The sequence below is a fragment of the Aegilops tauschii genome, chromosome 6 (genome assembly GCF_002575655.3).
Source record: "Aegilops tauschii subsp. strangulata cultivar AL8/78 chromosome 6, Aet v6.0, whole genome shotgun sequence".
Lineage (NCBI taxonomy): Eukaryota > Viridiplantae > Streptophyta > Magnoliopsida > Poales > Poaceae > Aegilops > Aegilops tauschii.
In genome coordinates, this window is record NC_053040.3 from 480,964,274 (window position 1) to 480,991,007 (window position 26,734).

The window sequence follows — 26,734 nt, forward strand, 5'->3', positions numbered from 1 at the left end:
AATTACCAAAATGTTTAGTGATGATTCTGGAACAAGGTATCGAGTAGCTTAGCAATGAAGTAAATTTAATTGCCAAATTGCAGCACGGGAGTCTAGTTAGAATTCTTGGCCATTGCATTCATGAAGAGGAGAAGCTTATCGTATATTAATACATGCCGACGATAGCATGCTCTGTTGAAATGATTGAAATAGCGGTTACATGTCACCTGAATATGTGGTGGGAGGTGAAAAAAATTGTTGTAAAATTGGACATCTATAGCTTCAATACCTTTCTGTGAGATCATAAAATTTCATGAATCCAATAAAATATCGTAACTTGAGTTGGTGATTCTATTGGCTCGTACTTGGGAACTTTGGAAAGATGGAAAACCAACCAAATTTGTGGACCGTTTGTTACATTATATTATATCTAATATGGGATCAAGTTATCTTTGAGATCTCTGTAAATTATCTTCAATATTTAATATGGATCTTGGTGGGGTCGATGAGAATAAGACATAAGCCCCCTCCCCTCAAAAGCATACACCAACTTATTCGTTCAAGAATGTCAATCCCAGTGTAACCCATATGTCTTTTGCTCTCTAGCATTAAAATAAGGTAAACGATTCTTGTCTATCAGTTGGTTGCAGTGCTTTGTTCGGTCACACGCCTTGCCATAGTGCATTTGCCGCATTAATGTAATTACGTTCATGAGATATGGATAGAGAAATTCTGCCAACTCTTAGAGAGGCACACATCTATCACTAGCAATGGATTCTAGAGGGCTTGCACACGGCGGTGTTGATGTCGTTCTTGTCTCATAGTAGCAAGTCTCAGAAATGCTCTGGTCTAGAGTTAGCACGTGCCTAACTGAAACATCACAACTATACAACTCTAGACAAAGACTACTAAATCCATTCAACCTTCGTAGTCTTTGGAAACAAAACTATTTCACCAAAATTAAGCCTTGATAGGTCAAGTTGGTCGGCATGAAGAAATTCAACAAATCAATAAGGTCAAACTTGATGACATCCTAAAAGTTCCGATAGAACTCTGCGGGGAAGCCACTGGGGCCCGAAGCTTTGTTGTGTTCCATTTGGAACACCGCAGCTCTCACTTCCTCTTCCTTGAAAGGTGTTGTGATGATATAATTTTGTTCTCCCGTGAGTTATGGGATATTATCCATTTGGGCCTCGTCGAGGGTTAAGCTACCTGTAACCTGTCTTAATAGGAATGATAGACTCCTCATACCAACAATGAATTCCTTCTTTACCACGAGCCCATTCGCAAAGAACCTCAAAGTGTTGATCTATGGGGAAAGTCTAGATCCCGCCAGGCATAACGGTCGGGAACCGGTGGCTGCAGCCGGGGCGGTACACTACCCTCATCCGGAGCCCCGAACATAGACTTGTAGTATCTGTTTATATAATATTTCAGCTCTTACTGTCCTTCGATCTGTCCCTCATCTCATTGGAGACTAAAAATACACTTTTATCTATGTCGCCCATTGGCGACCATGTGGAAATATTGTGGGTTGTTTAATTTCTCCCTCCAAGATAAACCGGGATTTGGATTTTTGGTACCACTTGATTTTATCTTCTCGCAAGAGGTGTGCTATCCACTCATTGAATTAAATTTTCATATCAATCTCATGTTCAGGCAGTGTGCGAGTCTCTGCCATTTGTTGAGGTCATCAATAATAGTGGCCAGGCTTTGCTTTTCTTTTTGTATATGTCGGTGATGTGTTTCGTCCATCCATAAAGAATCGCCTTGTGACATGGATAATAAAATTCCATCTCTGTATCGGCATTCGACCACCGGTGGGCCTTTCCAAACATTCTTGATGATGTCTGCAAAGCCTTCCCGCTGTAACCATCCCAATTTGAATTTGAATGGGTGGCATGTGGTGGAGGATACTGGAGAGTTAGAATCAAGAATGATCGATGCATGGTCCACCAGTATCTCGACGTGCTCAAGGGCACACAAGGTTACCATAGGAAATTTTAGCTCACATTCGGCGTCCATGAGTACTCGATCGAGTTTTTTGTATGTTAGCATCCGACAATTATTAACCCATGTGAAATGCCGCCCTGACATACTAGATTCTATAAGTTCATACTGTCGATCACACCGTTGAATAATAAAGGCCAATGTGTATCAAAATGATCATCGTTCTTCTCTTCGTAGCACCTCACGATATTAAAGCTCCTACCCTCTAAGCGTTGAATAATAAAGGCCAATGTGTGTTTTTCTCTTCCTAGTACCTTAGGATATTAACACCCTCATCCCCCCCCCCCCCCACACACACAGTGTTGAATAATAAAGGGCGATGTGTGTTAAAACAGTCATCATTCTTCTCTTCCTAGTACCCCTCAGGATATTAAAGGTCCCTCCCCCCTCCCTCTTTATAGTACCTCAGGATATTAAAGCCCCCCCCCCCCCCCCCCCCACACACACACACACACAAATATGGAGTAAATTCCACAAAACCACCACTTTGAAGGCTAGGTTTGTGAAAAACACCACAGTACATTTTTTTTTCAGAAAACACCACGTCTACGGTAATCTTTTTGCAAAAAACACAGATCGGCGGCTTTGCCTCGGTTAAGTGCGTTTATGACAGACGGGGCCCGTCAGTCAGGCTTACGTGGCACAAATTTCTCACACCGTTACATTAAATCGATTGCTAGACATGGGACCCGCTTGTCAGCGTCACACTCCTCTCTTCAACATTTTACAAACCAGCCCCTACAATTTCACAGGGACACCCTTCAATCAAAAACATAAAAGCAATCAGGTCCATGGATTTGGCCTGCGCAAGCACACGAGCAGAGCAGCAGTACTACGCGGCCATGGGTCTCGTCACCGGCGAGGAGGAGCGCCATCGGGGTCTGGGGGAAGGAGTCTGCATCGCAGCAAGCCGTGGAGGCTTGGGGTGGCGGCTGGAGATCATCCACCGCGAGCTCCTTGGCCGGCCGACTGCAGCGGGACACGGAGATGGTCGTCGGCGGGCGGCGTGGCCACACCGGCGAGGCGGGAACAATTGGAGCTCCGGGATCAGGCGGTCGGTTGCCTCGTCGCAGTCGCGGCACACCATGCGTCGGAGGGAGCCGTGCGACGGAACGCCGGCCCGCCGTTGGGGTCGGAGGGAGTTGCAGCGCGGGCGGGGCGCGGCCGGTGACGAGGGACGCGCAGGTGATGCCGAGCAACGCGGCCGCGTTGTCCTGGTGCGGGATTCCTGCCCGAGTTGGAGCTGCTGCTGCGGTCGCCGGCCGGTGGCGTACGCAGATTGGGCGGCGGCGGCGCGATGCGTCTCTGGCACCAGGACCTCATACGGGGTCGTGAGGATAACAAGAGTAGGAGGCAGATTTTTTTTCCTTTTTTTCTTTGGATGACAGGTGGACCCCAGTAGGGCCCCACATGAGGATAACGTGATCAAACATCGCCGTTATATTTAAGAGGTTAAGTGGTGCCACGTCAGCCTGACTGGCGGGTCCCGTCTGTCATAAACGCACTTAACGGAGCCCGATCCGCCGATCAGCGTTTTTTCAAAAAAAATACCGTAGACGTGGTGTTTTTTGCAAAAAAATGTATCGTAGTGTTTTTCACAAATCTAGCCTTCAAAATGATGGTTTTGTGCAATTTACTCCACAAATATGCATGGGACGTGAGTTACCCGTTGCCAGATTGACCAATTCATGTAGGAAAGCATATTTATTCTCATCTTTGGTAGCCTTGTAAACTGCAACTAGGTTCCATATGAAATTGCCCGCTCTATTTCGTAACTGAAACTTTTATATGAAATTTATCAACCGAAAAAGCTCACAAGTCCATGGTCATCGTGGTGGAGTTGCAGAAACTAGCTTAGTTAGTATAATCTCTCGTTGGATTGGAGGATGACATTGTTAATTAATTTAATAGTTTAAAAGGACTGAAGTTAGCTTAGTTAGTATGTCTCTCTTGGCGCGCGCACACACACAAAAGCATATCATTTCTCTCAATATTTGGACCGGAGGAGGATAATGCCATTACTTTAAAAGATTGATATTGTTTTAGACGGCACATCCAACTAGACAAAAGTGGAGCGGGATTGATAAAGTAATAAGCATGACCTCAATGCTTGTGGTAACAACTAACATGAATGAATGGTGTTTTTTGGACCATGAGAGGCTCAGCACTGCCCTCTGCTACAGGCACATCAGGATGGCGTGCTTTCTCACACTGCCAACAGTGCTGAGCCTCTCATGGTCCAAAAAGTTTAAGGCTACAAAGTACTGGAGTATTTAAGATCGCCGTGATTCTTCGTTGTCTGAACTGAGGCGGCACCGAAGGCACAGTAGCAAACATAGCCCAATCAGTTCGCACCCATGAGTTTTTTTTTTCTTCGGATATAATCCACATTCCACTCATATAAGTTGTCAACAAGTCAAAAAGGTGCCACTAGTTGAATTTCTCGCACCAATTAACTCAATTTTGTTTCTAGATATAATCCACTATCAACATTGTAGTGAAGTCGTGAACAAGTCAAAAAGGTGCCACTACTGATGCATGCTGTTATCCATGATACCGAGGACCACGCATGATATTAGCCATGATCATGTCGAGGGCCAAAGCATGCTACATACCACAGTTGCCACTAACTAGTGAAGAAGTAGGCATCGACCTCGTAATTCAGTGGCAAGTCATAATCACAAAGACATAAAAGGATCAAACTGCTCTTCCCAACTGGCAAGGTCAATGCTAATGTCAAGGTCGTGCATGGCAGCAGGTGGTAAAGCAGTTCCTTCCACCTACACCTCCCGTATGGAGGTGGCCATGGCTGTTAGAGCTGGCCGTCTATAGATGGCCGCCGGAGGAGAGGACACATACGACGGCTAATTGACGCGTGCCACACACGGGAGGCCTTCCAGTTGGGGGTTGACGGTGTCTTGAGGTCCAAATCGGGATCATATACTGTACTACTCCCTCCGTCCCATAATATAAGAGCGTTTTTGACACTACACTAGTGTCAAAAACGCTCTTATATTATGGGACGGAGGGAATATATGATAGTGCTGGAAGTACTTGTGCAAGTGGTTGAGACTGTCGGAGTTCTCAGCGATAAAATTGGTAACGCAGACTTGCATTCCAACAAACAGAGTATGTGTACTGTTGACACTGAAGGAGTGTACACAGTGGCTTCGAACTCGGGTGGACACTAATTTAGTTCTAGCATAGGGGAGTTCTTTTTTTTTTTGAGGGAAGCATAGGGGAGTTCTTTTTTTTTTTGAGGGAAGCATAGGGGAGTTCTGAATTTATATAGCCAACCGCATATGGAGAACTATCGGAGCTCTAAGATTGGCTGTCGTTTTGGAAAAGAAAATATACAGTGATCTGCTCTAGTTTTTTTTAATTGATCTGCTCTAGTTTTTAGCATTACACTAATGTAGTGCATCCCCTTGCTGCACTATACTGGTCTAGCTAAAGTGCGCTTCCCTAGCTGAAGTTTGAAGAGCAAACCATTGTTTCTCGTTTTTGTTATAATCAATTGTCATAGGTTTATTAAAAAAATGAGACCAACCCAAGGGTAACCCTCGTTGTTTTTTTATAGGAGAAACTCCGCGAGCACCGTGCGTCCGAGTCGGGACTCGAACTCGGGTGGGTTGGCAGCTACCCCATCTGCCCAGTCAATGGGTCGACGCCCCGTCCTCACTGTCGTAGGTTTATCATAGTGGACTTTTGATTTATTGTTTATACAGAGAGCTACAGAAGTTTGAAGATTACTTTTCTGTACTTCCAGGCTACCGGACGGACGAGTTTGTGTATTTCTCGGTGTGTGGATATAAAGCAGCTAGTCTTAATAATTTACAGTCACATATGTGTACAACTCGGTTTACTCAAACAAAATAAAAAAACATGAATTTACAGCTTGACGAAAATTCTCAATAAATCAGCTAGTCTTAAATTTCAGAAACAAAGGGCTGTAAATAGTTGTCCAACTGAAGATAAGTTGGTTCTTCTCCACTACACATTTCTTTTTCTTTTCTTTTTTGCTGGGGTCCACCACACATTTCATCCTTATAATCTCAATATCCTGCTTCTGCTTGGTTGTGTATCCATCCAAATCTGCTCCTCCTCCTCCTGCTGCTGCTACACCCCCGAAGAACAAAATTAGCAGGTACAACAGCGGCTGCTCCTCCTGCTGCTTGCTCCACTCAACACGAGGAGATCTAGAGGAGTCGATGACTGGCAGTGCCGTCTTTAACCGGAAGCACTGTGCCACATTGGATAAAAAGAAGACACCAACAGCAGGATATATCAAAAGGTATGTGATTCATATCTCATCTGGTTGCTCTTTCGCATTTGTCTAGGAAAAACTCTGTTCGGGTGATCCAACGTGCAATTTGTATTTGTACATACCAATATTTTGGATGTTGTAGAGTATGCACAGTTACGAAAAACATATGTTGTGCCATTGATCACCAACCCGGAGCTGGCAGATCTAGTATTACCAAGGATACACAAGTGTAATATATAGTTCAAACAAAAGAGACAACTTAAAGTTAGAACTCACGGTAGGTATTTTTAAAAGAAATAGAACCTGTTTAAGTACTATAAAAACCAAAATATGTTTTAGACCCCATCGAAAGGAGGTTTTCAGAGAGAGGGGACTGGCACATATACACAACTTTTATGCTTGAGGTAACACAAAATCACAAGTCCTAGGGTTTTAATTGATACCCACAAGGACAAGTTGTAAACAAAAAACACATAAGTTCTCTGATTAGTCACTTAATGTGAAATATGACGTGTAGGTTCCACATCTCGGTGACTAGAGGGACAGCCTGGCTTGAGTCAAGGCCAGGCTCTGCTGAGCTCTTTTTCTCAACCAAATCTTATAAAAGGTGTTTCTTTACTACTTAGTACTAGATTTGTGGGTATCAGTTAAAATCCAAGGACTCGTGGTTGTGTTGCCTCGGTCTTAAAGGTTGTCTATTGTGCAATTTCATCATTTATAAAATAAAAATGGAAAAGGTAGAGACAAAAATAATGGAGTTGAAAATATATTAAACAATAGCAGAAGAGGGAGGTTGGTAATAAATTGATCAGAATTACTCAAACCTTACATTATTTCTCTGATTTCCAGTGTTTCCGATGATCCGTGTTCTTCTATTGCTTCTCTTGCTATATGTACCCCAATGGGCATCAGTGAGAGCATTGAACAATAAGACTGATGTGGATTCCTTGCTAGTGTTCAAGGCAAGCATTGCCAGCCACCATGGTGTCCTAGCTGCATGGAACACAAGTACTGACTTCTGCCGATGGCCAGGGATCGGTTGCAGCCTTAAGCACAAGCACAGGGTCACAGTGCTTAACCTCTCTTCGGAGGGCCTTGGTGGGACGATCGCACCTTCCATTGGAAACCTCTCCTTCCTGAGAATTATAGACCTCAGATGGAACAACTTGCAAGGTGAAATCCCTTCAGAAATTGGTCTTCTGCCTCGCCTACGACATCTTCATTTGTCAAACAACTCACTTCATGGAGATGTAAACGCTAGATTGAATAATTGCACCAGCCTTGAAGTAATAAACGTTGACTCAAACCGTTTAACTGGAGAAATCCCTGCTTGGCTCGGAGACTTGTCAAGTCTCAAGGTCATAGACCTGAGCACAAACAACTTCACTGGAATCATCCCGTCATCACTTAGCAATCTCACAGCAGCGATAATTATCTATTTCAACACAAACCAACTCACGGGGGCCATCCCTGAGGGCCTTTGCAGGGTCGGTAGCCTTCTCTGGCTAGACCTGGCAGATAATCACCTCTCAGGCACCATACCTACAGCGCTCTTCAACCTTTCCTCTCTAAAAGAGTTCAGTGTGGAAGCAAACGATTTAGGCGGTAAACTACCCTCAGACTTTGGGGATCACCTCCCAAATGTAGAGTACCTACTCCTCGGCGGCAACCACTTTATAGGGAACCTTCCAGCATCTCTTGTCAACTCAACTGAGATATATGTACTAGATGTCCCCTACAACAACTTCACCGGAAGATTGCCTCCAGAGGTTGGAAGGCTCTGCCCAGACTTGCTCAGTCTTGGAGCAAATCAGTTCATGGCAGCAACAGTGCAGGACTGGGAGTTCATGACATTGTTGACAAACTGCACACGCCTCCGTGTCCTGAACCTCCAATTCAACATGCTAGGTGGCGTGCTCCCTAGCTCAGTTGCCAACCTATCATCACAGCTCCAAGGGCTATATGTTGGAGCCAACGAGATTTCTGGAAAGATACCATTTGGCATAGGCAATCTTCTTGGGCTAAATCGATTGCAGCTATCTGGTAATCAATTTACTGGTGCCTTGCCTGACACCATAGGGAGGCTAAATTGGCTACAATTCCTGGAGTTGGAAGACAACCTACTGACAGGATTCATGCCATCCTCGCTTGGAAACTTGACACAACTACTACAAGTGTACACAGGTAATAACACATTTGAGGGGCCTCTTCCAGCAAGCCTTGGGAGCCTACAAGAGCTAACTGCAGCAAACTTTGCGAACAACAAGTTCTCAGGTCCATTGCCTACAGGGATCTTTAACCTGTCGTCCCTATCAGACACCCTGGATTTGTCAGGAAATTACTTTGTTGGTCCTCTTCCACCTGAAGTAGGCAGCCTGGCAAAGCTTGCACACCTCTACTTATCACGGAACAACTTATCAGGGCCTCTACCAAATGCACTCAGCAACTGCCAAAGCTTGACAGAACTCATGCTGGATGATAACACCTTTGATGGTAGCATTCCCTCATCTATCAGCAACATGCGAGGCCTGATGCTGCTAAATCTTACAAAGAACACACTTTCAGGTTTGATTCCTCAGGATTTAGGGCTAATGGGTGGCCTTGAAGAGTTATACCTAGCACACAACAACTTGTCTGGTCATATCCCAGAGAGCTTGGAAAATGTGTCATCATTGTACCAGTTAGACCTGTCCTTCAACCATTTGGATGGCAAAGTTCCATCACAGGGTGTATTCAGTAATGCATCTGGGTTTTCGTTTGATGGGAATTTGGGGCTTTGTGGTGGTATATCAGAGTTACATTTGCCTCCATGCCAGCCCGAATCTGTTGGACATGGATTGAGCAAACGCCATTTGACTATCACCCTAGTTATCGCAATTGTTGGCACAATTATGGGTTTGAGTTTGATGCTCGTTTCCTTCACAATGAGAAAGAAATCAAAAGCTCGGCCTGCAACCACAGGAGGATTCCAGTTGATGGATGACAGTTATCCCAGAGTTACTTATGCTGAATTGGAACAAGGAACAAGTGGCTTTGCAGCAGAGAATTTGATTGGCAGAGGAAGGTACGGATCGGTGTATAAGTGTTGTTTGCTGCTCAAAAATATGATGACCACAGTAGCTATAAAGGTTTTTGATCTTCAACAGTCTGGCTCTTCCAGAAGTTTCCTAGCTGAGTGTGAGGCACTTAGTAAGATCCGCCATCGTAATTTGATCAGTCTTATAACTTGCTGTTCAAGCTCTGACTCAAACCAAAACGACTTCAAAGCCATCGTTTTCGAGTTCATGCCTAATGGGAGCCTAGATAGGTGGTTACACATGGATGTACGTGTATCACATCAACTCCAAGGCTTGACATTGATGCAGAGACTAAATATTGCAGTTGATATTGCTGATGCACTAGATTATTTGCACAACAACTGTGAACCACCAATAATTCATTGTGACTTGAAGCCAAGCAACATTCTTCTCAATGAGGATTTAGTTGCTCATGTTGGGGATTTCGGCCTTGCAAAGATTCTTCCTGAATCAACAGTTGAGCAGCTGATCAATTCAAAGAGCTCAGTTGGAATAAGGGGAACAGTTGGATATGTCGCTCCAGGTAGCTAAACATTTCTCTAAATTTACATACTGCACAACATTAATTTTGTATGCAAAATCACTAATTCTTATCTATGCAATGTAGAATATGGCGAAGGTGGTCAAGTTTCTTCATGTGGAGATGTGTACAGCTTCGGAACTGTCATCCTCGAGTTGTTTACAGGCATGGCACCTACTCATGACATGTTTAAAGACGGGTTGACCCTGCAGAAACATGCCCAGAATGCATTTACAGGGATGCTAATGCAGATTGCTGATCCAGTCCTACTGTCCACTGAAGAAGCCAATGCTAATAGTTTGCAGGATGGAAGCAACACAATGGAACATGCCATATTCTCTGTCATGAAGGTTGCGCTATCATGTAGCAAGCATGCACCGACAGAGAGAATGTGCATCAGAGATGCTGCTGCTGCGATTCACAGGATAAGAGATGGCTATGTTAAAGCAAGACAAAATGAGAGGGTTGTTACAGCTGCATTTACCGCAAGGCATTTTGCCGAAACATCCAGGGCAGCCCCTTGAACTGGCATCACGCACTCACTCTTAATGGCTTTGTAGTAGTTATATATTGCACTCCTATGGTTTTGATATGTTAGTTTCCGGCTGGCCATGTTCTCATAGCTTGTTGATCTACCGTTTGCAGCCTGTCTGTCACTCTGCCTGCAACACTTAATATGGTTTGTATATGGGGATGCCTACATTGTGAACTGGTAATATCATTTGTATTGGCTACTGACTGTGCTAAATACAGATATTACTGAATTCCCTTCCGTCTAAAAGACAGGTATAACTGCATGATATATGCACTAATAACATGACCGGACAAATCTGTATTTTGTTCCCAGGAGTGTAAGTGGTCACTATATGATGGTTGATTCTGTTCTATTAGAAGAGAAAAAAGGAAACTCTTTTAGATGGAGAAAGGATATCCGGTACTCACCATACTCCAGGTGGTCATTACAGCAGAATGTCACAGGCAATACTTGTCTCCAGTGTCTTCTATCTGCTGTCCTTTAAAAATGCAACTATTTCCCCTGCTTTTTGGGAAGGGAACAGAGAGACAGTGTTAAGTAGGCAGCGAGGAAATAACAACGCGATTGAGAAAAAGGAAGTGAACATTACTGAATATAATAATAATAATAATAATAACTGCTACTGAGACATCAAGTATATGCTATGTACGCATCCTATAAAATGTAGTTCGCCTTTTGCCCTCTAAAGTTTTGACCCTCTTTTCTTCCTCCTCCGGCTCTAAAATAGTATGATGATCAAAATCAAACACAAAGACCAGAAACCAACAAAGCACCCTTATTGAAACATAAACCAACAAAGCCATGATGTTTATTCTGGCTCTAGACTTCAACTCCTACTAGCCTCCCATTCAATATATAAGGTCTATCCTATTTTACCATTCTTCATGGCAAGATCCAATTTCATTCATTCTTAGTATCATTCCCCTTCTCCCACAACAAAATACTACTAGTATTTCTGTGTGTTCTAATGGGAAGATCCGGCAGGCGCTCACATTCAACTAGAGGCTGCCCGATTCAGGCAGCCAATTTTTACGTATACCACGGATTAATCTCAGGAATCATGCATTTGCACAATCAAAGTATTCTAGACTCTACAGAGTTACTGCCTCTAGATTTCGAGGAATCAACTGGCGGATTTTAACAGATAAAGAGGGATGGACAAGAATCCCGCGCGCACTTACGGACCAGATTAAGCCCGCAGACGAACTGGCGACCGCAGGCTAAATACACCCCGGCGGGTGCGGCCATTGCTGGAGGGGAAGGGGGAGGCGAGGGATGTGCGCTTGTGCTGGCCTGGGGATAATAGCATCTCCAGCCGTTGGCCCCCGAGGCGCGCCTAAAATCATCGCCCGAGGGCGAGCCGGCCCAAGAAAAGCCCTGGGAGCGAGTTGGTCCCCAGTCGCACGGCCACCCCCAGATGCGCATAATTTTTTCAAAAAAAAACGTTTGGCGAAGTTCGGTTAAACACGGCTAAATTTCGGCAAACTTTGGCATATATTGACATGTTCGGCGGTACATAGCTAATATAACTAAAAAAAGAAATCGCTGAACGCCGAGTAGTTGCCGTCGTCGCCGCCATCCTCGCTGCCGTCGTCGTCGTCGGCCTTCTCCTCCTTGACGCGGCCGTCCCTGGTGGACCCCTGACCAGCGTCGCCAACGCGGACTGGTGGCGGCGGCGCGTCGTCGTCGTCGCTGTCCTCGATGACGACGACTCCTCCTTCGTCGCGGCCCCGGCGACGCTGCTCGAACCGCCGCAAGGCGGCGCACTGGCGCTCCATCGCCATCTTCAGGGAGTCCTTGCGCGCCCATTCCAGGGCCGCGTCGTCATCGAGCTCCACGCCGCCGTGCTCCGTCTTCACGGTGGGGAGACCCGGCTCCGTCTTCACCGGCGCGAGCCCCGGCTCCGTCTTTGGCTTGACGAAGCGCGGAGGAGCTGACGAGGAGGCGCGTCGGCCGCCCTCGTTGATGACGATGCCGGCGTTGCGAGTGCGCCGGCCGAGCGGCGTCTCCGCCGCGGGCTCGGCCTTGACCCCGAGCAGCGCCGGAGAGCCAGAGGAGCGGGAAGAAGAGTGCGAGGAGGAAGACGAGGAGGAGCCGAACCTCCTGGGCATCCATTGCCCGGCGCGTCGGTGTGGGCCGGGGCGGCCGCCCTCGCCGGGGGAGGGTACGCCAGCAGCGGGTTGTTGCCGCCCTCAAGGTGCGTCAGCACGCCCTCGAGCGTGCAGCCGGGGACGCCCCACCACAGGTGGCGCCCCTCGCTGTTCTTCGTGCCGCCCACCACCGGCGCCCCGTTGGTGGACGCCAGCCTCTGCTGCTGGCGGCGCTCGAAGTACGCCGCCCACGCCGCGTGGTTGTCAGCGGCGTACTGGGGGAGGGCGCGCTGCTCGTCCGTGAGGGAGGCGCGCACGATCTCAACCTCGTCGGCGAAGTAGCGAGGGCGCGCCACGGCGTCGGGCAACGGGGGAATGGGCACTCCCCCGTTGCTGAGCCTCCACCCCGTCGGCCCGGCGCGCATGTCCGGCGGCGCCGGGATGTTGGGCTCGAACAGGAGCCGCGACTCCTGTTCGCGCAGCGAGCGGCGGCCGAAGCCGTTGGCCGCCGCCTCGTCGCCGGGGAAACGCTCGTCCATCGGGGCTGTCGGTGGGGGAGGGCTCGGAGGCGGCGCACAGGGGAGGGAGAAGGAGGGCTCGGCGGCGGGGCACGGGAAAGGGAGAGCTCGACGGCTAGGGCTTGGTGTGGCCGGAGGCGAGGGAGGCCACCGGCTTATATAGCCGCGCCCGTGTGTACACGTGCGCGGGAGGGGAGGCGTCGGCGCGCCGCCCCGTGACGCGCCGCCCGTGACGAATCAATGGCAAGGCTGGTCGGCGGCGGCAGCCTTGGCATTGATTCCCGCGGAAACCGAGGCGATGAGGGCGACGAAGCGCCCGTCTCACTGACTCGGCGGGCCCGCGGCTCTTTCGCGCCAAAAACGATTCACCCGGCGCCCCCGGGCGCCCCCCAGCGCGCCGGGTTCGGGCTGGGTCCGCCGGCGCTAATTTCGGCCCAGGCCGGCGAAAATCGGGCTCCTGAGGCGCGACTGGGCCGTTTTTTGGCGCCGGCGCGAAAAAATTACCTGAGGAGGCCTTTCTGAAGGCGCGGCTGGAGATGCTCTAAGGTCGCGGGAGCGAGCGCACGCCGTGGTGGGCTGTAGACTGGTAGGATCCACGAAGGCCAGACGCAGAGAAGCAGGGGCGTGAAGACTGGTAGTTTGCATAAAAATCTCTGAGAAGAAACTATTCTACTTTGGTGTGATAAGTTTTTCGGTTTTATTTTAGTGCATCAGCATTCATGACCATGATTGAACCGATTGCACAACTATTACTAGCTATTGTAGATGCCACATGAAAGCACAAAAGTTCATGACACGGAACGATCTTTGCCAATGCTAAAAACATTTTCTAAATTAAGTTGAAGTTGTGTACGGTGGAAACATCAACCACTCATTCGCTTATAGATTCGTGCACCAATGCTTCCTCCACTGAAGACGTTGTCATGGGTTTCGTCTCTTTGCTAGGACTCCGGTAGAAAACCTTTGTCTGTTCCACACTAGTTCATCCTCCTAAATAAGTGTCTTGAGCTTAGTACAAATTTATACTAGAATTAGTATAAAGTTGAGACACTTATTTTGGGACGGAGGGAGCACAACTTAATTAAACATAGTACAACCGAAAATTAAAATAGTTCATACGCGGGGATCTACTTCCAATTAAACATCACGGGGGTTCTACGTGTTGGAGGCGCCGTCGTCGCCCTCATCGCCGAAGCCTTCCTCGTGTGGCGGCGCCTTGTTGCCGTGGAGGGTGTGGTAGATCAGGGTGGAGGAGAGCGTCTGCTGGAGTTGGTACTCCTCCCAGAGCTCCTGCACGCGCCCCGCCGCAGCTACATCACCGGCCGCCGCAGCCTCCCTCGCCTGCCACCATGCGGTCTCGGCCATCCGGAGCCGCCGGAGGTCTGGGTCAAAGATCCTCCCAAGGCACTGGAAACTCGCCCACGTGCGCGACCCGGCGCTGCGGGACTTCGCATCGCGGATGCGCGCCGCCTCCCTTTGCGCATCCGTCATGGGAGGGTGGAGGGAGTAGCTGCTGGCCTCGTCGTCGTTGCAACGCTTGCGGCCGGTGAACCCGCCGGGCCCGACGAAACCCCTGCCGCATTCGGGCCCACCGCGCCGACCGAAACCGTTGCCGCCGCCACACCCTACACCCGCGGTCGCCGTCGCCGGAGGTGCCGAAAATCGCTGCCGGACGGGAGGTGATTTCTTGCCGGAGGGGGGGAGGTTCGCGGCGGAGGAGGGTAGGGGATTTGTGGGACAGGAACCTTAAAAAGCGTCGACGCCCGAATATATAGAGGAAACGGGGGCGGTTTACAGGCCCTTTTTCGCGGATCTGACTAGGCTGTTTTTTTGTTGTTGTCCCGCATAACACAGTTCGCCGGAGTTTTAAGGTATCTGCTAGAGATGTTCTTAGGTGCTTCGTTGGCTTTTCGACGGCCGTGCAAACACTTCACCATTATCACATATATATGCGAGGAGGAGCGGTGTTACATCTACCGCAAGGCCGAGGAGGATCACGGCGGCATGGCGCTGCGGAGTTTCGGCGATGCGTGCGTGTGGATGGACACGGACATGATGGTGGTGTTGTCTGACGCCATGGTGGCATCGACGACAGTCCTGACAAGGTTGGTGCGTCAGTACCCGCTCTGGAGATGGATAAGCGGTTGGAGGTGGCGGCGGCCTATGAGAATGCGCCAAACCGGTGTGTGACCTACTTCCGACATTGTGGCTTGGTTGGGGCATCCGGCTTTAGATGTTAGGATTTGGTGTGATGTCTGTTTGATATTAGGCTCGGACATTTGGCACCCCTTCATCAAGAGGATAGGAGTAGCGGCATGTATGTTGCCAAGATGGTGGCTTCAGACACACTGATGTATTACTTTGTAAGGTCTTTGAGAATAATTAACGAATTGGCTACCTGCATCGTCCAGATGCAGAAGCCGGGGTATATCCTCTTTTTCAAAAAGAAATGCGAGGCCTATTCTTCAATTGTGCATGGGTCCTCGTCCCGGCACATAAATGCCAGGCCTACTGGTGTGGGACGAATTCACTGTTTTGACCCTTTTTAAAAACTTTAGCCTGATCTGACCCTTATTCGAAAAAAATCATGATCTGACCCTTTTCCTACCGCCATCATCCTTGGCGGTAGGGTAACACTGCCTACCGCCGCGGGCTATGGCGGTAGGACTTGACTGTGCCGTCACGGTCGTTTGACGTTGGCGGTAGGGTATTTTCAACGTTGGTCGACCGTGACGAAGCAGTCAAGTCCTACCGCCATAGCCCTTGGCGGTAGGCAGTGTTACCCTACCGTCAAGGATGATGGCGGTAGGAAAAGGGTCAGATCGCAAAAAAAAAAAAAAAAAATCAGGAACAGATCACGCTAAAGTTTTCAAAAATGTTCAAAACAGTGAATTTGGCCACTGGTGTGCACACTCAATCCAGCACACCGCCACTCGTGCTGTACAGTCAGTACTCCGTAGAATAGAATACAATACATCATTAGCTGTAGTTCACCGGCGCTTTGCTGGCTCGTCGACGGCCAGGCAAACACTTCCACATTAGGCTGGGCTGGAGTCTGGAGAGGGCGCGACGTCACCATCGTCGGCGATATGTAGCAGATATCTACGGCGAGGGACGGAAAACAAACCCTTCATCATTCAGATGGCAACGTATATCCACACGTGTAGGCCACACAATCATACTATCCATATAGTTAAATTATCATTCATAAATTTGAGTAGGTAACAGATATCCTTCACCTAAACTCCACGACTATATATAAAACCCGCTTGAGTCACACAGGCCGTGCAAGCAACCGTGCTTGCTAGCAACAGAAATCTTAATCAGAGGAAGAAAAGTAGAGCATTCAGCCATGGCAGAGGAGAGGAACCCCCTGCACCTGCCTCACCACAAGGAGGAGGACAAGGAGGGGGAGGAGAAGCAGCATGGCCACGACCACGGTCACGGTCACGGCCACGGCCACAACCACAATCACAACCAGACGGAGCACGCCGCCGGGAGGGGGGTGGACATGGACCTGCCGGCGTACGTCAACATGGGCTCATTCACCACCGCGGGCGTTCTCGTACGCACCGTATCGCGCAAACAATTAAGCTTACTGATTCTGACGGTTTGTTTGCGACACTCACTGACTAGCTAGCTTCCTGTACGTGTGTGCAGGACTGGAGGTACCAGAAGGCGACAGGGGAGAAGAGGCCGGACAAGGTGATCGGATTGATCAGCGCGGAGCAGGCCAAGGAGGCCGAGCGCAGGGAGGCCGGGGAGCGCAAGGCGGAGGAGGAGGAGGGCGGGGCCGCCTGGGCCAAGAACAAGAACGTCTACCAGTTCTGATCGCCGCCGGGCGCCCAGCCGTGCTTCTGGCGGCAGATAGTGTTCTTGATGGAAAAAGTTTGGGAGAAATGGTTTTCAACCGTGCGTACTATAGCGTGCATGTATCCACTGTTCATCATTACTTGGAGATTCGTGCTATGGTTTCTGGTTTTGTCAATGTTTGTCTTGTTCAAGAGTGTTACATGATGTTTCATCGATGTTTTTTAAATGTATCGTGGAGTTTCGTCGTGTATCAATAAATAAGGGAGTACTAAGTTAAAAATAATAATAAGAGAGTACTCGTCAGATTTGTATGTAATTTCAGAGGGTATTTGCTCTTGGAAGGGATGGCATCTCATCAAGAGTTCGCTACATAAAGTTTTAGAAAATTGTTTATTTTTAAAAATTAAAATGCTTTAGCAAGTGCGCCTAGACTCATCACGTTCCAAATATTCACACCCGAGTAAAGCACTCTTTCTGATATCGAAATTTAGAAAAGAGCAAAGCATATGTTTCGTCACTAAACTTATGGGCTGATGCCATCAATTTCACAACCACACAGGCTGTACCATGAACTTTCAAAAACCGGACGCATTCAGTCCCCCATTTTGCATACAACGCGACCTGCACCAGAAACCCTTGAACAACTGTAGGTCAAAACATGGTTAATCTCACTCGGACAGCTGGTTTTCACAGTGGATGGAAACACATGCACGCACGCAAAAAGATGCTTTGACCTTTTGGTAGGGACGCAAGGATGCATCCTGATCGGGTGACTCGATCGTAATCTTTGAAGGACTACTACGTGTAGCAACTATAGCCAGTGGCACGCATGTATGCATCCTCCGAGACCGACAACTACTCCCCAACCGACGACCGAGAAGGATTTTATATACTCCTCCCATACTGAGCACATCCGTGCATGCATCGCCACTCTTCTGAGTTCTGAGATGTTGCTAATATATGCATGCACGCGACTTGCACGCTGATTAGTATATGAACCCTGCAGATCTAGATGGATCGGATCGAGCTTGCAGATAACAGTTTATAAAGCAGCACGAGCTCAGTATATATACAGCTCGAGCTCGAGCAGACCACACGACACCTGCTCGCACACAGAAATTACCACCACCGGCGGAACCAAAAGTATAGTGGTAGTACTCCGGCACCAACCACGGCGATGGCTGCACCGACGGCGGCCTGCTCGTGGGCGCCGCAGGACGCGTGAGCACACAAGAAACACGACGCTTCGTCGCTTCTACTAGCACCTGGACATCACAGAGTTTTTCCTTTTCCTTCTGATAATTAATTTGTGGATGGAGCAGGGCACAGCGCGGGCAGAAGGTGTTCATGCAGGTCTGCGCGGGGTGCCACGTCATGCTCCCCTACGCCGGCCTCCGGGCGGCGGCGCAGGGCGAGGTGGGAGCTCAGATGGCCGAGATCGTGGTCGCAGAGGAAGCTGCGACGGCTGCGAGATCCCCATCCGGTGGCTCATACACGCCGGACCTCACCGCCCTCACCACAAAAGTAAGACACTTTTTTTTATGAAACACATGTAGACGCTTGATTCATTACTGAAAGAATGAAACCTTAACTCTTGAAATAAATCTAAAAAAATGCGACCACACATGTTAAGTTTAGGACTTGAATCCAGATGGTCAGGTTTCACTGGTAAAAAAATCTGATCAACTAAGCTAGTTTGGTTTGCAAGCATGCTCAAATTTCAGTGTTTTCTTAGATCGAACAGTTCTTGGCGTTGACTTAGAAATAGTAGCATTTCTCGGTCGCATGAGAAGTAACAAAACCACTAGTATGTGTTAGAATAAATCTGAGCCCACCGTCGATCATCCGAGAACCAAGCAATCACACGAACACGACACCGAGATTTGTTAACGAGGTTCACCGATATGACTACATCCCCGGGGCCTGACTATGGGCGCTCCTCCCCGTGACACCGCTACAATACCGCACCCGGTCGCCCTGGAGGCCGGTACATGCCGGCGGCTTCCCCTGCGTTCCGGTACTATTATGTTGGCATAGGTTACATCGTGTGTCTACCCCCGCTATATATGAGAGGCCTAGGATACAAGTGTCCTACTTGGATACGGCTCCATATCTTATTTAAACACAATACAACTACAAGTCCAACTGTAACCTACCTTGTACACTATATTCGACACAATTCTAACAGTATGTTATACATGCTTCGTTGTTCTTTTTCCTTCTAGATCCATGAAGGGGCGGCTCTGTACACCACACGGGGCAAGATCACGACGACGATGCCTAGGATGCTCACCGGCGGTGTCTCCATCTGCCAAGAGCTGATGAAGAAGATGGCGCCACCGAGCGCCATGTGGATGCAGCTTGCCCAGCCCTACATTGGGACTATCCAGATGGCTTGATCGGACCACCCGTATCCAGAGTTCGGAGTCATGCTATGCCGAAGCTTGCCTTATTTTCTTTGAAGCTTTTACATGTATCTTTGTGCTGACTTGAGTAGTATTGAGAATAAATCCCTTGTGTGCACGATGTTCAGAATGGGGGAAAGTTTTCCGATATCAAGTGTCCCATGGTTTTGATGGAGTGTATCTTTGGTCTCAGTGTGCATTGTATGGCGAGCGAGTCTACATGATAATATTGTTGGGGAACGTAATAATAATTCAAAATTTTCCTGCGTGTTACCAAGATCAATCTAGGAGATGCTAGCAACGAGAGAGAGGGAGTGCATCTTCATACCCTTAAAGATCGCTAAGCGGAAGCGTTACAAGAACGCGGTTAATGGAGTCGTACTCGCAGCGATTTTCAAATCGCGGAAGATCCGATCAAGCGCCGAACGGACGGCGCCTCCGCGTTCAACACACGTACAGCCCGGGGACGTCTCCCCCTTCTTGATCCAACAAGGGGAGAGGAGAAGTTGAGGGAGAACTCCAACAGCACGACGGCGTGGTGGTGGAGGAGCTCGTGGTTCTCCGGCAGGGCTTCACCAAGCACTACGGAAGAGGAGGATGAGTTGGAGAGAGGAAGGGCTGCGCCAGGGGAAGGGTGCGGCTGCCCTCCCACCCCCTCACTATATATAGGGGGAAGGGGAGAGCGGGGAGGCGCCCTAGGGTTTCCCCTAGGGGCGGCGGCTAGGGCAGATTGGATCTCCCTAGGGAAATCCTAGGGAGACTTGCCCCCCAAGCCAAGCAGGTGGAGGCTTGCCTCCCAAGTCAGGTGGAGGCGCCCCACCTCCCCAAGTAACGTGGGAAAGGGTGTGGGGGCGCACAACCCCTTAGTGGGCTGGTTTGCCCCATCCCCTTGGCCCATGAGGCCCTGCAACACTTGCCGGGGCCCCCCAAAACACCTTTTGGTCATGCTGGCCATAGCCTGGTACCCCCGGAACACTTCCGGACTCTAATACCCTTCGTTCAATATACCGATCTTCACCTCCGGACCATTCCGGAACTCCCCGCGACGTCCGGAATCTCATCCGGAACTCCGAGCTATCTTCGGTAACCACATACTATTTCCCATGACAACTCTATCGTCACCGAACCTTAAGTGTGTAGACCCTACGGGTTCGGGAACCATGCAGACATGACCGAGACCTCTCTCCGGCCAATAACCAACAACGGGATCTGGATACCCATGTTGGCTCCCACATGTTCCACGATGTTCTCATCGAATGAACCACGATGTCGGGGATTCAATCAATCCCGTATACAATTCCCTTTGTCCATCGGTATGTTACTTGCCCGAGATTCGATTGTCGGTATCCCTATACCTTGTTCAATCTCGTTACCAGTAAGTCTCTTTACTCGTTCCGTAACGCATGATCCCGTGGCTAACTCATTAGTCACACTGAGCTCATTATGATGATGCATTACCGAGTGGGCCCAGAGATACCTCTCCGTCACACGGATTGACAAATCCCAGTCTCGATTCGTGTCAACCCAACAGACACTTTCGAAGATACCTGTAGTGCACCTTTATAGTCATCCAGTTACGTTGTCATGTTTGATACACCCAAAGCATTCCTACGGTATCCGGGAGTTGCACAATCTCATGGTCTAAGGAAACGATACTTTACATTAGAAAAGCTCTAGCAAACGAACTACGCGATCTTGTGCTATGCATAGGATTGGGTCTTGTCCATCACATCATTCGCCTAATGATGTGATCCCGTTATCAACGACATCCAATGTCCATGGTCAGGAAACCACAACCATCTGTTGATCAACGAGCTAGTCAACTAGAGGCTCACTAGGGACATGTTGTGGTCTATGTATTCACCAATGTATTACGGTTTCGGTTAATACAATTATAGCATGAACAATAGACAATTATCATGAACAAGGAAATATAATAATAACTATTTTATTATTGCCTCTAGGGCATATTTCCAACAGTCTCCCACTTGCACTAGAGTCAATAATCTAGTTACATTGTGATGAATCGAACACCCATAGAGTTCTGGTGTTGATCATGTTTTGCTCGTGGAAGAGGTTTAGTCAACGGATCTGCGACATTCAGATCCGTATGCACTTTACGAATATCTATGTCTCCATCTTGAATGTATTCATGAATGGAGTTGAAGCGGCGCTTGATATGCCTGGTCTTCTTGTGAAACTTGGGCTCCTTGGCAAGGGCAATAGCTCCAGTGTTGTCACTGAAGAGAGTCATCGGGCCCGACGCATTGGTAATTACTCCTAGGTCGGTGATGAACTCCTTCATCCAGACTGCTTCCTGTGCTGACTCCGAGGCAGCTATGTACTCCGCTTCACATGTAGATCCCGCCACGACGCTTTGCTTGCAACTGCACCAGCTGACTGCCCCACCATTCAAAATGTACGCGTATCCGTTTTGTGACTTGGAGTCATCCAGATCTGTGTCGAAGCTAGCATCGACGTAACCCTTTACAACGAGCTCTTCGTCACCTCCATAAACGAGAAACATATCCTTAGTCCTTTTGAGGTACTTCAGGATATTCTTGACCGCTGTCCAGTGTTCCATGCCGGGATTACTTTGGTACCTCCCTACCAAACTTACGGCAAGGTTCACATCAGGTCTGGTACACAGCATGGCATACATAATAGACCCTATGGCTGAGGCATAGGGGATGACACTCATCTTTTCTCTATCTTCTGCCGAGGTCGGGCATTGAGCCGTGCTCAATCTCACACCTTATAATACAGGCAAGAACCCCTTCTTGGACTGATGCATATTGAACTTCTTCAATATCTTGTCAAGGTATGTGCTTTGTGAAAGACCAATGAGGCGTCTCGATCTATCTCTATAGATCTTGATGCCTAATATGTAAGCAGCTTCTCCAAGGTCCTTCATTGAAAAACACTTATTCAAATAGGCCTTTATGCTTTCCAAAAGTTCTATATCATTTCCCATCAATAGTATATCATCCACATATAATATGAGAAATGCTACAGAGCTCCCACTCACTTTCTTGTAAACACAGGCTTCTCCATAAGTCTGCATAAACCCAAACGCTTTGATCATTTCATCAAAGCAAATGTTCCAACTCCGAGATGCTTGCACCAGCCCATAGATGGAGCGCTGGAGCTTGCATACCTTGTCAGCATTCTTAGGATCGACAAAACCTTCCGGCTGCATCATATACAATTCTTCCTTAAGGAAACCATTAAGGAATGCCGTTTTGACGTCCATTTGCCATATCTCATAATCGTAGAATGCGGCAGTTGCTAACATGATTCGGACGGACTTCAGCTTCGCTACGGGTGAGAAGGTCTCATCGTAGTCAACCCCTTGAACTTGTCGATAACCCTTAGCGACAAGCCGAGCCTTATAGATGGTCACATTACCATCCGCGTCAGTCTTCTTCTTAAAGATCCATTTATTCTCTATGGCTTGCCGATCATCGGGCAAGTATGTCAAAGTCCATACTTCGTTTTCATACATGGATCCTATCTCGGATTTCATGGCTTCAAGCCATCTGTTGGAATCCGGGCCCGCCCTCGCTTCTTCATAGTTCGAAGGTTCACTGTTGTCTAACAACATGATCTCCAGGACAGGGTTGCCGTACCACTCTGGTGCGGAACGTGTCCTTGTGGACCTACAAAGTTTAGTAGCACCTTGATCCGAAGTTTCATGATCATCATCATTAACTTCCTCTCTAGTTGGTGCAGGCTCCATAGAAACATCTTCCTGAGCTGCGCTACTTTCCGGTTCAAGAGGTAGTACCTCATCAAGTTCTACTTTCCTCCCACTTACTTCTTTCGAGAGAAACTCTTTTTCTAGAAAGGATCCATTCTTGGCAACAAAGATCTTGCCTTCGGATCTGAGGTAGAAGGTATACCCAATAGTTTCCTTAGGGTATCCTATGAACATGCATTTTTCCGACTTGGGTTCGAGCTTTTCAGGTTGAAGTTTCTTGACATAAGCATCACATCCCCAAACTTTCAGAAACGACAACTTAGGTTTCTTTACAAACCATAATTCATACATTGTCGTCTCAACGGATTTCGACGGAGCCCTATTTAAAGTGAATGCGGCAGTCTCTAAAGCATAACCCCAAAATGATAGCGGTAGATCGGTAAGAGACATCATAGATCGCACCATATTCAATAGAGTGCGATTACGACATTCGGACACACCATTACGCTGAGGTGTTCCAGGTGGCGTGGGTTGTGAAACAATTCCACATTTCCTTAAGTGTGTGCCAAACTCGTGACTCAAATATTCCCCTCCACGATCTAATCGTAAGAACTTTATTTTCATGTCACGTTGATTCTCATCCTCACTCTGAAATTCCTTGAACTTTTCAAAGGTCTCAGACTTGTGTTTCATTAAGTAGACATACCCATATCTACTTAAGTCATCAGTGAGGGTGAGAACATAACGATAACCACTGCGAGCCTCAACGCTCATTGGACCGCACACATCAGTATGTATGATTTCCAATAAGTTGGTTGCTCGCTCCATTGTTTCGGAGAACGGAGTCTTGGTCATTTTGCCCATCAGGCATGGTTCGCACGTGTCAAATGATTCATAATCAAGAGACTCCAAAAGTCCATCTACATGGAGTTTCTTCATGCGTTTGACACCAATGTGACCAAGGCGGCAGTGCCACAAGTATGTGAGACTATCATTATCAACCTTACATCTTTTGGCATTCACACTATGAATATGTGTAACATCACGTTCGAGATTCAATAAAAATAAACCATTGACCAGCGGGGCATGACCATAAAACATATCTCTCATATAAATAGAACAACCATTATTCTCGGATTTAAATGAGTAGCCATCTTGCATTAAACGAGATCTTGATACAATGTTCATGCTCAAAGCTGGTACTAAATAACAATTATTGAGGTTTAAAACTAATCCCGAAGATAGATGTAGAGGCAGCGTGCCGGCGGCGATCACATCGACCTTGGAACCATTCCCGACGCGCATCGTCACCTCGTCCTTTGCCAGTCTCCGCTTATTCCGCAGCTCCTGTTTTGAGTTACAAATATGAGCAACCGCACCGGCATCAAATACCAAGGAGGTACTATGAGTGCTGGTAAGGTACACATCAATAACATGTATATCATATATACCTTTGGTGTTGCCGGCCTTCTTACTCGCTAAGTACTTGGGGCAGTTCCGCTTCCAGTGACCATTTCCCTTGCAATAAAAGCACTCAGTCTCATGCTTGGGTCCATTCTTTGGCTTCTTCCCGGCAACTGGCTTACCGGGCGCGGCAACTCCCTTGTCTTCTTGAAGTTCTTCTTACCCTTGCCTTTCTTGAAACTAGTGGTCTTATTCACCATCAATACTTGATGTTCCTTTTTGATTTCCACCTCCGCTGATGTCAGCATTGAATATAACTCAGGAATGGACTTCTACATCCCTTGCATATTGTAGTTCATCACAAAGCTCTTGTAGCTAGGTGGAAGCGACTGGAGGATCCTGTCAATGACCGAGTCATCTGGAAGATTAACTCCCAGCTGAGACAAGCGGTTGTGCAACCCAGACATTTTGAGTATATGCTCGCTGACAGAACTGTTTTCCTCCATCTTACAACTATAGAACTTGTCAGAGACTTCATATCTCTCGACTCGGGCATGAGCTTGGAAAACCATTTTCAGCTCTTGGAACATCTCATATGCTCTGTGCTGCTCAAAACGCTTTTGGAGCCCCGATTCTAAGCTGTAAAGCATGCCGCACTGAACCAGGGAGTAATCATCACTACGCGACTGCCAGGCGTTCATAACGTCTTGAGTTGCTGGGAAAATGGGTGCTTCACCTAGCGGTTCTTCAAGGACATATGCTTTCTTGGCAGCTATGAGGATGATCCTCAAGTTACGGACCCAATCCGTATAGTTGCTACCATCGTCTTTCAGCTTGGTTTTCTCTAGGAACGCGTTGAAGTTGAGGGCAACATTGGTGTGGGCCATTGGATCTACAGGATAGATTGTAAATACAACTTTAGACTAAGTTCATGATAATTAAGTTCATCTAATCAAATTATTAATGAACTCCCACTTAGATAGACATTCCTCTATTCATCTAAGTGATACATGATCCGAATCGACTAGGTCGTGTCTGATCATCACGTGAGACGGACTAGTCATCAACGATGAACATCTTCATGTTGATCGCATCTACTATACGACTCATGTTTGACCTTTCGGTCTCTTGTGTTCCGAGGCCATGTCTGTACATGCTAGGCTCGTCAAGTCAACCTAAGTGTTTCGCATGTGTAAATCTGGCTTACACCCGTTGTATGCTAACGTTAGAATCTATCACACCCGATCATCACGTGGTGCTTCGAAACAACGATCCTTCGCAACGGTGCACAGTTAGGGGGAACACTTCCTTGAAATTTTGTGAGGGATCATCTTATTTATGCTACCGTCATTCTAAGCAAATAAGATGCAAACATGATAAACATCACATGCAATTCATAAAGTGACATGATATGGCCAATATCATCTTGCGCTTTTGATCTCCATCTTCGAGGCGCGGCATGATCACCATCGTCACCGGCATGACACCATGATCTCCATCATCGTGTCTTCATGAAGTTGTCTCGCCAACTATTACTTCTACTGCTATGGCTAATGGTTAGCAATAAAGTAAAGTAATTACATGACGTTTACATTGACTCGCAGGTCATAAATTAAGACAACTCCTATGGCTCCTGCCGGTTGTCATACTCATCGACATGCAAGTCGTGATTCCTATTACAAGAACATGATCAATCTCATACATCACATATAATAATTCATCACATCCTTTTCGCCATATCACATCACATAGCATACCCTGCAAAAACAAGTTAGACGTCCTCTAATTGTTGTTGCATGTTTTACGTGGCTGCTATGGGTTTCTTGTTGGGAATCGTAGCACAATTTAAAATTTTCCTACGCTCACCAAGATGCATCTATGGAGTATACTAGCAACGAGGGGAAAGGAGTGCATCTACATACCCTTGTAGATCGCGAGCGGAAGCGTTCCAATGAACGTGGATGACGGAGTCGTACTCGCCGTGATTCAAATCACCGATGACCGAGTGCCGAACGGACGGCACCTCCGCGTTCAACACACGTACGGTGCAGCGACGTCTCCTCCTTCTTGATCCAGCAAGGGGGAAGGAGAGGTTGATGGAGATCCAGCAGCACGACGGCGTGGTGGTGGATGCAGCGGGATGTCGGCAGGGCTTCGCCGAGCTTATACGAGAGAGAGAGGTGTTGCAGGGGAGGAGGGAGGCGCCCAAGGCTGAGATGTTGCTGCCCTCCCTCCCCCCCTTTATATAGGCCCCCGGGAGGGGGGGGGCGCCGGCCACAACCCATCTAGGGCAAGGGGCGGCGGCCAAGGGGGGGGGGAACTTGCCCCCCAAGGCAAGTGGGGCGCCCCCCTCCCCACCCTAGGGTTTCCAACCCTAGGCGCAGGGGGGAGGCCCATGGGGGGCGCCCCAGCCCAC

The 26,734-nt window shown here is 48.1% G+C and overlaps 3 protein-coding genes and 1 long non-coding RNA gene across 5 annotated transcripts; 3 read left to right on the plus strand and 1 right to left on the minus strand.

Moving 5' to 3' along the window:
* Positions 1-5,795: 5,795 nt before the first annotated feature.
* On the minus strand, positions 5,796-11,738 carry LOC109775630 (uncharacterized). 2 transcript variants are annotated; one of them, XR_012188233.1, is made up of 4 exons: positions 11,574-11,728; positions 10,796-10,889; positions 7,086-9,778; positions 5,796-6,232 (listed from the first exon to the last, which is right to left on the minus strand). It is a non-coding gene; the product is annotated as an uncharacterized lncRNA (long non-coding RNA). The 2 variants fall into 2 exon arrangements; XR_006665696.2 differs by lacking the exon at positions 7,086-9,778 and having other exon boundaries at positions 11,574-11,738.
* Positions 7,114-10,664, plus strand: LOC109781311 (uncharacterized). Its single transcript, XM_040393065.3, has 2 exons — positions 7,114-9,856; positions 9,941-10,664. Exons 1-2 carry the CDS (start codon positions 7,114-7,116, stop codon positions 10,375-10,377), a joined length of 3,180 nt encoding a protein of 1,059 aa, XP_040248999.1. The 3' UTR covers positions 10,378-10,664.
* A 4,516-nt stretch (positions 11,739-16,254) lies between the features above and the next one.
* Positions 16,255-17,092, plus strand: LOC123493399 (uncharacterized). The gene is made up of 2 exons (XM_045230150.2): positions 16,255-16,561; positions 16,657-17,092. Exons 1-2 carry the CDS (start codon positions 16,349-16,351, stop codon positions 16,825-16,827), a joined length of 384 nt encoding a protein of 127 aa, XP_045086085.1. The 5' UTR covers positions 16,255-16,348; the 3' UTR covers positions 16,828-17,092.
* Positions 17,093-17,726: 634 nt separating this feature from the next.
* On the plus strand, positions 17,727-19,362 carry LOC109781307 (uncharacterized). The gene is made up of 3 exons (XM_020339914.4): positions 17,727-18,030; positions 18,132-18,333; positions 19,035-19,362. The coding sequence occupies exons 1-3, from the start codon at positions 17,987-17,989 to the stop codon at positions 19,206-19,208; spliced, it is 420 nt and encodes a 139-aa protein (XP_020195503.1). The 5' UTR covers positions 17,727-17,986; the 3' UTR covers positions 19,209-19,362.
* Positions 19,363-26,734: the final 7,372 nt, after the last annotated feature.

Bases quoted from the DNA above. Each gene is read 5' to 3' on its own strand.
- LOC123493399 (XM_045230150.2), top strand. From the start codon at position 16,349: ATGGCAGAGGAGAGGAACCCCCTGCACCTGCCTCACCACAAGGAGGAG. The intron at 16,562-16,656 runs GTACGCACCGTA...ACGTGTGTGCAG, and splicing joins TCACCACCGCGGGCGTTCTC to GACTGGAGGTACCAGAAGGC.
- LOC109781307 (XM_020339914.4), top strand. From the start codon at position 17,987: ATGGCTGCACCGACGGCGGCCTGCTCGTGGGCGCCGCAGGACGC. The intron at 18,031-18,131 runs GTGAGCACACAA...TGGATGGAGCAG, and splicing joins TCGTGGGCGCCGCAGGACGC to GGCACAGCGCGGGCAGAAGG. The intron at 18,334-19,034 runs GTAAGACACTTT...TTTTCCTTCTAG, and splicing joins TCACCGCCCTCACCACAAAA to ATCCATGAAGGGGCGGCTCT.
- LOC109781311 (XM_040393065.3), top strand. From the start codon at position 7,114: ATGATCCGTGTTCTTCTATTGCTTCTCTTGCTATATGTACCCCAATGG. The intron at 9,857-9,940 runs GTAGCTAAACAT...TATGCAATGTAG, and splicing joins AGTTGGATATGTCGCTCCAG to AATATGGCGAAGGTGGTCAA.